The sequence below is a fragment of the Lipotes vexillifer genome, unplaced genomic scaffold (genome assembly GCF_000442215.2).
Source record: "Lipotes vexillifer unplaced genomic scaffold, Lipotes_vexillifer_v1.1 scaffold940, whole genome shotgun sequence".
NCBI lineage: Eukaryota > Metazoa > Chordata > Mammalia > Artiodactyla > Lipotidae > Lipotes > Lipotes vexillifer.
The window spans coordinates 1290287-1302251 of NW_006775864.1; the positions used below are offsets into that span (position 1 = coordinate 1290287).

General features: G+C 46.0%; 1 protein-coding gene across 1 annotated transcript in view; it reads left to right on the forward strand.

Annotated features, from left to right (window-relative positions):
- The window catches only part of LOC103075697 (contactin-associated protein-like 2), a gene marked incomplete at its 3' end in the record, with an annotated part of 1289195 nt that extends 1280790 nt beyond the window's left edge, over nucleotides 1-8405 (forward strand). Inside the window, exons 19-20 of the mRNA XM_007450234.1 lie at nucleotides 7098-7191; nucleotides 8316-8405. Coding sequence (XP_007450296.1) covers nucleotides 7098-7191; nucleotides 8316-8405 — 184 coding nt within the window. The remainder of the gene's footprint in view (nucleotides 1-7097; nucleotides 7192-8315) is intronic.
- Between the last annotated feature and the right edge of the window lie 3560 nt (nucleotides 8406-11965).

Sequence of the window (11965 nt, forward strand, 5' to 3'; positions counted from 1 at the left end):
CTGCTGTGTGTTTTTCTGTCTTCTCATTGTGCTTATCTTACTGTGTTTGGGGTCTCCTTTTCACAGGCTGCAGGTTCATAGTTCCCATTGTTTTTGGTGTCTGCCCCCAGTGGGTAAGGTTGGTTCAGTGGGTTGTGTAGGCTTCCTGGTGGAGGGGACTGGTGCCTGTGTTCTGGTGGATGAGGCTGGATCTTGCCTTTCTGGTGGGCAGGACTGCATCTGGTGGTGTTTTGGGGTGTCTGTGACCTTATTATGATTTTAGGCAGCCTCTCTGCTATTGGGTGGGGTTGTGTTTCTGTCTTGCTAGTTGTTTGGCATGGGGTGTTCAGCACTGGAGCTTGCTGGTCGTTGAGTGGAGCTGTCTTAGCGTTGACATGGAGATCTCTGGGAGAGCTTTCGCCATTTGTTATTACATGGAGCTGGGAGGTGTCTGGTGGACCAATGTCCTGTACTTGGCTCTCCCACCTCAGAGGCTCAGCCCTGACACCCAGGCGGAGCACCAAGACCCTGTCAGCCACACAGCTCAGAAGAAAAGGGAGGAAAAGAAAGAAAGAAAGAGAGAGAGAGAGTGAGAGAGAGAGAGAGAGAGAGGGAGGGAGGGAGGGAGGGAGGGGAAGGAGGGAGGAAGGAAGGAAGAAAGGAATTAAAGTTATTAAAATAGAAAAAAATTTTAATTACTTAAAATAAAAAGTAATTTAAAAAGAAAGAAGAGAGCAACCAAACCAAAAAACAAATCCACCAATGATAACAAGCACTTAAAACTATACTAAAAAAAAGACAGAACCCTCGTACAAATGGTAAAAGCAAAGCTATACCGACAAAATCACACAAAGAAGCATACACATACACACTCACAAAAAGAGAAAAAGGGAAAAAATGTATATATAGGTATAAAAAAAAAGGAAGAGAGCAACCAAATCAATAAACAAATCTACCAATGATAATAAGCTCAAAATACTAAACTAAGATAAATATAAAACCAGAAACAAATTAGATGCAGAAAGCAAACCCCAAGTCTACAGTTGCTCCCAAAGTCCACCTCCTCAATTTGGGATGATTCGTTTTCTATTCATGTATTCCACAGATGCAGGTACATCAAGTTGATCGTGGAGATTTAATCTGCTGCTCCTGAGGCTGCTGGGAGAGAGTTCCCTTTCTCTTCTTTGTTCGCACAGCTCCTGGGACTTAGCTTTGGATTTGGCCCCGCCTCTGCATGTAGGTCAACGGAGGGCGTCTGTTCTTTGCTCAGACAGGACGGGGTTAAAGGAACAGCTGATTCGGGGGCTCTGGCTCACTCAGGCCGGGGAAAGGGAGGTGTTCGGATGCGGTGCGAGCCTGCAGTGGCAGAGGCCAGCGAGACATCGCACCAGCCTGAGGTGCACCGTGCGTTCTCCCGGGAAAGTTGTCCCTGGATCCCGGGACCCTGGTAGTGGCGGGCTGCACAGGCTCCCAGGAGGTGCGGTGTGGAGAGTGACCTGTGCTCGCACACAGGCTTCTTGGTGGCTGCAGCAGCCGCCTTGGCATCTCATGCCCGTCTCTGGGGTCTGCGCTGGTAGCCACAGCTTGTGCCCGTCACTGGAGCTCATTCAGGCAGTGCTCTGAATCCCCTCTCCTTGTGCACCCCGAAACAATGGTCTCTTGCCTCTTAGGCAGGTCCAGACTTTTCCCTGGACTCCCTCCCGGCTAGCTGTGGCACACTAGCCCCCTTCAAGCTGTGTTGACGCAGCCAACCCCAGTCCTCTCCCTGGGATCCGACCAAAGCCGGAACCTCAGCTCCCAGCCCCTGCCTGTCCCGGCGGGTGAGCAGACAAGCCTCTCGGGCTGGTGAGTGCTGGTCGGCACCGATCCTCTGTGCAGGAATCTCTCCGCTTTGCCCTCCGCACCCCTGTTGCTGCGCTCCCCTCCGTGGCTCTGAAGGTTTCCCCCTCCATCACCCGCAGTCTCTGCCCGCGAAGGGGCTTCCTAGTGTGTGGACACCTTTCCTCCTTCACTGCTCCCTCCCAGAAGTGCAGGTCCCATCCATATTCTTTTGTCTCTGTTTTTTCTTTTTTCTTTTGCCCTGCCCAGGTACGTGGGGAGCTTCTTGCCTTTTGGGAAGTCTAAGGTCTTCTGCCAGCGTTCAGTAGGTGTTCTGTAGGAGTTGTTCCACACGTAGATGTATTTCTGATGTATCTGTGGGGAGGAAGGTGATCTCCACGTCTTACTCCTCCGCCATCTTGAAGGTCCCTCCCATCTTTACACTTTTAAAAGTGATTAACTAGGTATTCAGAGACATGCAGGATACCATGGGATACGCTGTGCTTAAGGTCTAAGTGACAGGAAGCTTGCACTGCAGCCTGGACTTGCTACACAACTTCTTTGATTTTTTGACACCCCTCACTGAAGAAATTCTCATTTGAGCAGTGGCTTCTAGGAAATCAAATGGAACGAGTCTAAAATGTACAGAAGCAGAGGAAGAGCCTTGGGAAGGCATTGCTTCTGAGACAGGAAGGAAGGGGGGAGAGTATAACCATTAAAAGAATGAAACAACCATTAAGAAGAACAGGATTCGATAGAAACTGCTTAGAGCTCACTAGGCTCCTGATACAAGAATTAACTGCAATAAAGGAAACCTCCAAGATGTAAGGAAAGCCCTGTGGAGTGTGCTAGAAGCATCAGGGCTGAGGGAGGAGACCCACAGAAGGACCAGCATGGGGGCTCCAGACGTCGTGGGAAAAGCCGTGGCCCGCCACAGAGAGCAGAGAAGTTCTGGTTTGGCGGGGCTGGAACTGGTCTGGGGTTTCTGGGCCAGCACAAGGCCACTGTCTGGAGTGCAGGTGGGGAAGCAGGGACCCAGCGTGTGGGGGGGGGGGGGGGGGGGGCAGGCCATGCAGGGCTGCACAGGGGCTGTGGTTTCCAGGGGAGACGGAGGGTCACCAGGCCGTAGGCTCACGGAGGCGTCCTGCTCTGGGCCTGTGGCTTGGGCAGACCTCACACCCTAGGCCGAACCTCCACTACCTCCCCGCCCCCAAGCCAGCCCTGGAAATTTCCAGGAGCCCCTTCTTCCCTCCAGGGCTGAGAGAGTTTAATATCCTTCTCATTTTAAAGGAGATTAAAGGAATTCGTGTTTATCATAGAGCAGATATTGAAGGGTGAGTTGGAGCCAGGAGGCAATGAATGGATTACTGGCACAAAGAGTCACATACCAGGGACCATGATGGGGATATCACTGGGCGAGAGACGGGAAGAGGATGGGGCTTGTGTTGGGAGGATTCCAGAAAGCAGGATTGGGTGCTCTAAAAAGCAAGGGCAATTCCGGAATTGGGCAGCTTTGCAGCCTTCGTCTGGGAGGCAGGACGAGTGAAACAGGACTAGAGCTATTATTTGAGAACCGAGCTGGGAGAAGGTGATGTTCAGCTATGGTTTTGGTGGCACAGCTCTTTTTTCTTAATTTCCTCTATTAGTTTTCTACTGCTGCTGTAACAACTTACCACAAGTTTAGGGTAACGCCAATTTATTATCTTATGGCTCTGGAGGCCAGACATCCAAAATTAGTATCACTGAGCTGATGCTCAGGTGCTGGCAGGGCTGGTTCCCCCCGCACCCCAGGCGGTGAGGGGAGAATCTAGGTCCTTGCCTTTTTCAGCCTCTAGAGGGCGCCCGCATCCCGTGTCTCGTCACCCCAGAGAGTCCGGGATCCTTCGCCGAGCCACGTCTTCAAGGCCCCCCCCCCCCCCCCCCCCCGCTCTTGCCTTTCCTGCCGTGCCCTCCACTTCACCTCCCCCTGTTCCCGCAACCCCACCTGCCTCCCTCCTCCTCAGCACAAGGCAGAGAGGAGTGTGAGACAGAGAGAAGGAAAAAGTCAGCCAGACTCTTCTTTCCTCGTAGCTCTGCTCCTGCTTTCCTCCTTTCTTACAGAATTACCGCAGACACGAGAATTTGATCTGTGTGAACGTTAGAGCCTTCCTGTGTATCCTCAGCACTTGTCATACTTTCTATGTCAGTTGTTCCCAAAGATTTTCCTAACTGAACAAGTAACTTGTATTAGAATTATAGATCATTGCCCACTTAGATTCCTGTCCAACATTTTTTCATTAATGACTTCATTAAGGAATGAAGACTTGGCATGTTTGTGATATTTATAGATAAATCAAAACCAGGCAGAATCACTGATGACAGAATCAAGATTCAAAAACTTTTGAGTAGGCTGTTATTATGCTTCAAAACAAAAGAAATAAATTTAGTATAAATAAATGTAAATTTTAGCTTTTGGTTCAAGTCACCAACTGCATATATGAAGGAAGGAGAAGAGCTGAAAGTAACCTATGGAGACAAACTACGAATGTTACATCGCGTGAGCTCAGTAGAGAGAATATAAAATGCGCCCAAACGTTACATCGCGTGAGCTCAGTAGAGAGAATATAAAATGCGCCCAAACGTTACATCGCGTGAGCTCAGTAGAGAGAATATAAAATGCGCCCAAACGTTACATCGCGTGAGCTCAGTAGAGAGAATATAAAATGCGCCCAAACGTTACATCGCGTGAGCTCAGTAGAGAGAATATAAAATGCGCCCAAACGTTACATCGCGTGAGCTCAGTAGAGAGAATATAAAATGCGCCCAAACGTTACATCGCGTGAGCTCAGTAGAGAGAATATAAAATGCGCCCAAACGTTACATCGCGTGAGCTCAGTAGAGATAATATAAAATGTGCCCAAACGTTACATCGCGTGAGCTCAGTAGAGAGAATATAAAATGTGCCCAAATGTTACATCGCGTGAGCTCAGTAGAGAGAATATAAAATGTGCCCAAAAGCCAACTCTGTCCAGTCTGGGTCCCTAGAAACAGTTCAGGAAAAGAAGGGTGATTCTGTTGTGTGAATCAGGCCACCTCTGAGCACTTATTTCACCTGTGTCCGCTGCTGGAAGAGTTGCAGGAACGAATGTCAGCACATTTTTATTGAGCTGCTATGTGCTCAGCACTGTCCTGGGCCCAAAGATACAAGAAATCTAAAAGTCTAAGCAGAGAAATTTGATATTTTTTAAAAATTGGGTACCATATATCCATAAAATGGAATACCCATCATTCATTGCAAGGGATAATTTAGTTGTATGTGTATTGACACAGAAAGAGTCTGTTACATTGTTAAGTAATGAAAAGTAAATGAAAATGCAAATCAATATGTGTAGTTGGGTTCCATCCAGTTTTTGAAAAAAATCAAAAGAATAGACATAAAATTTAACATTAAATTTTTGTCTGCAAATCTATTATTTTCTCTATAATGAACATATATTCTTTGTATCCATTTTTAAGTTATTTAACAAAATAGATTAAATGAGAAGTATCTAGGGGGAGATCATCACTGAAGCATAGTAGGGTAGCTTACTAATTATTGATATATCGGCACTTTCAGGAAGCCTTTTGACAACAGGCCTACGTAGAAGTGGATGGAGGGACCGCAGCAGTTATGCATGTGTGCCACCAGATGGCGCCAAAGCAGCTAGTTAATATTTAGCAGCAGAAATAGTTGCCTTTGCTCCAGAGCAAATACAATAAAGTAGTAAAATGTTTAAGACTCTCTGGCCAGAATAAGTGTTTTGTTAACGATGCACTTGAAACTGTAGAAGGCTTTTCACAATTATAGTCGAACACGCCGCTGATTACTTTAATCATGTGTTTTGGACTTTTATCACAGTGCTACCAGATACTCACCCACGCACAAAAATACTTACAGTACCCATTTTGCAGGTCAAAGCTCCCAAAACTCCTGAGACATGATGATTCTTTGACTCTTAACCTTGAGTAACAATAACTTCGAGGTTTCTAGTAAGCAGTCTCAAAATTCCGGTGTAGGCGCTCATTAATAATTAGCCATCGTTTCTCAAAGTAACTCATTCTCCTCTTGACAAGTGAGTTTAGCTCCCTCCCCGCGCACTTCCAGCCACCCTCTCCTTCCCGGAAGCAGGTCTCCTTCCTGCAGCTTTGCCCGTCTTGGCCCGTTAGGAGCCAAGACCCGGGAGTGGATCTAGTTTCTGGAGTCTGTGCTACTGCCTGCAGCAAGTAGCTTCCTGGTGGAGTTCCCACGGGAAGGCCCTGCCAGATAGGGATGCAGTGTTTCCTTCTGACCCACACCTTGCCTTATGCTCACCTGAGCAGGTATTAAACTCATTTCAGAAAAACAAAAGGTTACAAGAGAGGCTTTTCACATGTGGGTACACAGAAGCACAGAAAGTTCTAGGAGCTCACAGTTGGGGAAACATAACCAGAATGTTCGGGTTGTAAAAATTCAGCTAAGGCAAGAAAAGCCACTTACGGACACAAAGGACAAGAGAAGCCCTGTGATTCTGGGACACCACCACTTGCACTTTTACATGGGAAGTGTAATCAGAAATGTGCATTGCTAAAACAGGCATTACCTGTAAGCTAGTCCCATCTGCTTCATTTTTTCCTCCCTCTGCTGCCAACTCAGCTCCGCTCTGAAAAGACAGCTCTGCTAGAGCAAAGGTGTCTTTGTCCCCTCCAGGCTCTGATGTCCCTGCCCTGTGGCAAGAAGGAGAAATCACCCTCGTTTTGATAAGCAAGAAAACTATGAACCTGAATCTCAGCATTTGAATTACATATCCATATATATGAATATAGTCATATTCATATTTGAACATATATATATATTCTGAAGATCAATATTTATGTGCAAGTTGATAGACCCAAACGGTGAAGAAAACAGTACAGTAAGACGATCCTAAAGAAAATCCATCGCTATAGATGTAGCATTTTCTATCTCAGAGGTCAGTACTAGGGATTGGATCAAGCCGGCTTCACTCTGTTAAAATGAGCAAGGATCTTAATCCAGCAGGTAAATTATCCACAGAAAATGTGCGTAAGCTGGAGAACAATTCATAAAGGGCCTTCACTTACCAAGCTCAATTTGTTTTCCAGTAACCCCAGCAAAGGAAGGGATGGACTTTCCATTTTCTCAGGCTGGTATTTCAGAGTCAGCAGTGATGAAATAAGATCCAGAAACTGAGGTTCAGAGAATGATGTCATCCCGCCTGGGAGATCTGAGTCCAGCGCAGGATGGTGACATTCTTCTAAAAGTGTCTCTCTTTTTCCTCCTGCAGCTGGATCATTATCCTTCTGTGAGTTACCATCTGCCAAGTTCATCTGACACTCTGTTCAATTCTCCCAAGTCGCTCTTTCTAGGAAAAGTTATAGGTAAGAATTTGGGGTAAACTGCTCACATAATTTTCTAAAGCTACTAATTCGCCTTTGAAATACATTGTGATTGGTGGTGGAGGCCTCTAAGTCAATGATGGTGATGAAACCCATGTTATGTGGTGTGTGACAGACTAAAACACATATGAAGCCGAGTATCTGCTCCTGGCTTCTTGATCTGGAATCTGTTCATTTAAGAGCCACCCTGGCCCTTCTCTTTACTACACATTCGTGCTATCTAGATTAAATAGAGATGTGATTGGCTAAGCATTTTTAAATGATTAATGTAAAGCCAATGAATTTTTTTTCTAAGAGGACGTATATTGTGACCCCAGAGTGGAAATAGTCAGATGGTGGGTAATGTGCTGGCCAAAGAGGAGGTGAATTTGTGATCAGAATGTTATTAATCGTTAAAAGCACTCATTTTAAAATATGGGGGTGGGAAGAGCTAGCAGATAATGAAGGGAACAGGGGGCCCAACCTATAATAGTAAATAACAATAATACACACTTATATAGGACTTTGTATGGGCCAAGCTCCATTTTAAGCACTTCAGATACATGAACTCATTTACTCTTCCTAGCAATTCCATGAGATAGTCAATGTGATCATCTCCATTTTACAGATGAGAAAACTGAGGCACCAAGAGGTTAAATAACATACCCAAGGCCACCAATTTAAGTGGTGGAATCAAAACTTGGACCCGGGCAGTCAGATACCGGGGTCTCTGTTCCTGACTACGGTGCTATAACCTCTGTGATGGTTGACTCAGGAAAGAAAGAGAAAGGCAGAAGAAGGAGATTTGGGTAGCAGAGGTTGACCAGTTGAGGGATAAGCCCTACATCCCATGTCAGAGAGTGGCCAAGAGCAAAACGTATTCCAGGACTTAGAACCAGGAAGACACCAGGCAAGACGGGGCAAACAGAGTTGTAGGTAAGGCCCCACGGGAAAGGGCCACATCCTCAGCAAAAAGGCAGGAAGGAGGGGCAATAGCTCAGTGGGTGGGGTGGAAGTGGAGAAGGAAAGAGCGCCCAGACTCACGGGTCACCTGCCATTTTAGGCATTTGTGCTAAAAGCCTTATGTGTGTAAATGTGACAACTTAATGTCACAACAATCCCGTTAGGCAAGACCTGTGATTATTACCCTCATTTTACAGAGGACGATACTAAAGCTGAGCGTGGTCAGTATGCCAAAGTTGCTCAACTAGTATGTGGTAAAGTAGAGTTTTGAAGCTGCGTCTCTCTGATGAGAGTCCATGGTTAAACAGATCCAAAGAACTTGTCATTAAGGGTCAAGGTCCAGAAGGAATGCAGCTGAAAGTCAAGTGATGCCATTATAATTTATTTACATATGCCAGTATTTTAGTGGAATGGAGGCTTAGGCATCTACAAGGCATGGACCCTGAGATGTTGGTGAGTGCCCAAATGCCGCCATGTGCATTCCACAGTTCAGTGAAGAATAATTGGAAATTTTAAGTGTTCCTTCAGGGTTGTAATGATTCCATCAAAACAAACCCTACACTATGACACTGATATTCCTAAAGACACTGCACTGTGATATTCCTAAAGTAACATCCACCATGAACATACTTGAAACAATGGACTTTATTTCTTTAGTGAAACTCACAAAGTCAAGTTTGACAGGAATGTTGGGTGACTGCCAGGTTCCCTCACTATGAGTAACACCCTCTTGTTCATCAGCATTTCACGTCAGGTGATTAAATTGGCACTTCAGCAAAATTACAATATGCAATGAGGCATGAACCTTCAAGATCATGAACAAATAATAACAACTAAGTATTTACTGTGCTAGAAATCTGTGTCAAGCTAAAAGCATAACATGAACTTCAGATGTATGAATGTTACACCCAGAGTTTTCTGTTCACCAAAGGAAAATTTTACTGTGCAAATAAGCTAACCATGCACGTGATGAGGTACATAAATAAGCACAAATACCTGTAAGGACATCCGCAGTCCCGACATGGAGGTGGCCTCATGGCCTCATGCACCTGAGGGTAAGTTAAGGTGATGCTGCAGTTCCCACACGAGACTTCTAGCTGAGACGGACTCTCATCCACACCAGCCCCGGAGCTCTCTGCAGACGAAGGCAGTGTGTCTTAGCTCCACTGTATCCTAACAAGGAGCAAGTGCTCAATAAACATTTGTTAAATTAATAAAGAGTAGAAGGGGAAAGAAACAAAAAGCATGCCCTGCAGAATGAGAGGGTATGGATGATGATGCTACGACAATAAATAAAAGTTAGCACAGAAGTGGGATCTGCCATTCTCACACACCTCGCAATCTGGTTTTCCTAAAAGCAGGCATCTGATAATAATGGAGTAGAAAGCATGTAGGCTTTGGAATCAGGCAAAGCTGGTGTCCTAGTCAGCTCAGACTAGATGGCTTAAGCAACAGACATTTATTTCTCACACTTCTGAAGGCTGGGAAGTTCGAGATCAAGGTACCAGCAGATCGGGTGTCTGGTGAGGGCCCACTTCCTAGTTTGCAGACAGCCGTTTTCTCATTGTATCCTCACGTGACATAGAGAGAAGCAAGCTCTCTCCTGTTTCTTCTTAGAGGGGCACTGATCTCATTCGAGAGGGCTCCACCCTCATGATCTAATCCCAGATCCGTCCCCTGATGTCATCACATTGGGGGTTAAGATTTCAACATATTAATTTGGGGAGACACAAATTACAGACACCTCAGTCTGTTGCAGCTGGTGGTGTTTGAATCCAGGCTCTGCCCCTTATCAGTGTTGAACCCTTGGGTACATTACTTGAAGCTCGCAGGGCCTGGGTTCTCTCAATTACAAAACGGGAACACAGTGCCTACTTGCAGGCTGTTAGCTTCCTGAAGTTGGAGTGTGTTGTCTTGTTTTCCTTTTAACTAATCTATTTGCATCAGCCAGATCAGTGCCTAGCATATAGAAAGTGCTCAAAAAAATATTTGTGGAGTAAATGAACTACCTTTTTAGTATTAAGCTAATAACATTTTAGGAAGTAACCAATGTAATACCTGGTAATAATTAAGAAAATAATTACCATTTTTTGATGCTGCTCTGTGCCAGTCGTTATGGTGTGTGTTCTAAGTACAGTGCTGCCTATAATTCTCACGACACTGCCCTGGACCACTGTTACCCTCATTGTACAGGAAACGGACCCAAGGCTCAGAAAGGTTATTTTCTTAAATCAGGTTTCCCAACAGCAGCAATACTGCAGTTTGGGGTCAGATACATAATCCTTTGTTGTGGTAGTTGACTTGTGCATTGTAGGGTGTTTAGCAGTGCCCCACCCCCGCCCTCTACCAACTGGATACAAATAGCAACCCAAGTTTTTTTTTTTTTTTTTCGTAATGTTTATTTATTTGTTTGTTTGTTTTGTTTTGCGGTCCGCGGGCCTCTCACTGTCGCGGCCTCTCCCGTTGCGGAGCACAGGCTCCGGGCGCGCAGGCACAGCGGCCATGGCTCACGGGCCCAGCCGCTCCGCGGCACGCGGAGTCTTCCCGGACCGGGGCACGAACCCGCGTCCCCTGCATCGGCAGGCGGACTCTCAACCACTGCGCCACCAGGGAAGCCCGCAACCCAAGTTTTGACAATCACAGCTGTCTCTAGATGTTGCCAACTGTTCTTCCCAAGGGCAGAGTCACCACCAACTGAGAACCACTGGCTTAACGTCCCCCCCAGTCATTGGTAGAGGTGGCATTTAAAACAGATGTGTGACACCAAGAGCTGGCATTGCTTCCTGATAACACCGGCGTCTTTCGGAAGGATGAAGAAACAAGGAAGAGATCTGATGCTCTGAAGATAATTCTGTTAATACAATCAAAGGAGTCACACGTGAGGACCACAAAAGACACGTGGGTGTCTGGCGAGGCTGATCACTGGCCACCTCCTCCAGCCAATGTTCCTTAAAAGCTTGGTCATTTAGTAGGAGCAGGACTGATGAGGAGCCCTTTAAAATTTCCCTCTGAAACTGACATACACTTCAGTGAGAAACAACCAGTATGCACTCACCAGCTCTGTACATATCCACCTGGAAAGATGGATTGAACTTCAAAACGATATCTAGTATAAACCGGTAAGGTTTTGACACCCCCTAGCGATCCATGCCCCCAGGATGTTGGTTAGCTGAGTCGGCTGTTAATCAGAAACTGATCACATAAAAGAAGGAAAAGGAGGTGGATCTAAATAAATAATAGGACTCCACATGGAGCTCTTTGATGAGCACTGCATGAAAAAGGACACATAAAAAGAATGAAAGAAGGATACCTAGTCAACGACAAGTGTGACTTCTAGAGGGAGCAGAGGAAATATATTCTAGAAATAAAACAGTGATCGCTGTCAACCAACATCAGAATTTTGGAATGAGTTGCCACGTTTCTGAATCCTCCAAGCCAAGAAGGACGTCAGGATCCCTAGCAATGAGCAAAGCTTCACAAAGTAGAGATATCACCAGACCTAGTTATGTCCATCATTTACTAGCTGAGTGATGTCATAGACTTTGTATGTCTGATTTTCAGCAACAGATTTAATAATCTTTCAAGAGAATCTTTAAGTCAGTTGGAAGCCTGAAGCAGGTCTTCTGTATTACTCACGTTTTTCCAACATTTCTATCAACGCCTTGGATAAAGACACAAATAGGGGCTTCCCTGGTTCCGCAATGGTTGAGAGGCCGCCTGCCGATGCAGGGGACATGGGTTCGTGCCCCGATCTGGGAAGATCCCACATGCTGCAGAGCGGCTGGGCCCGTGAGCCATGGCCGCTGAGCCTGTG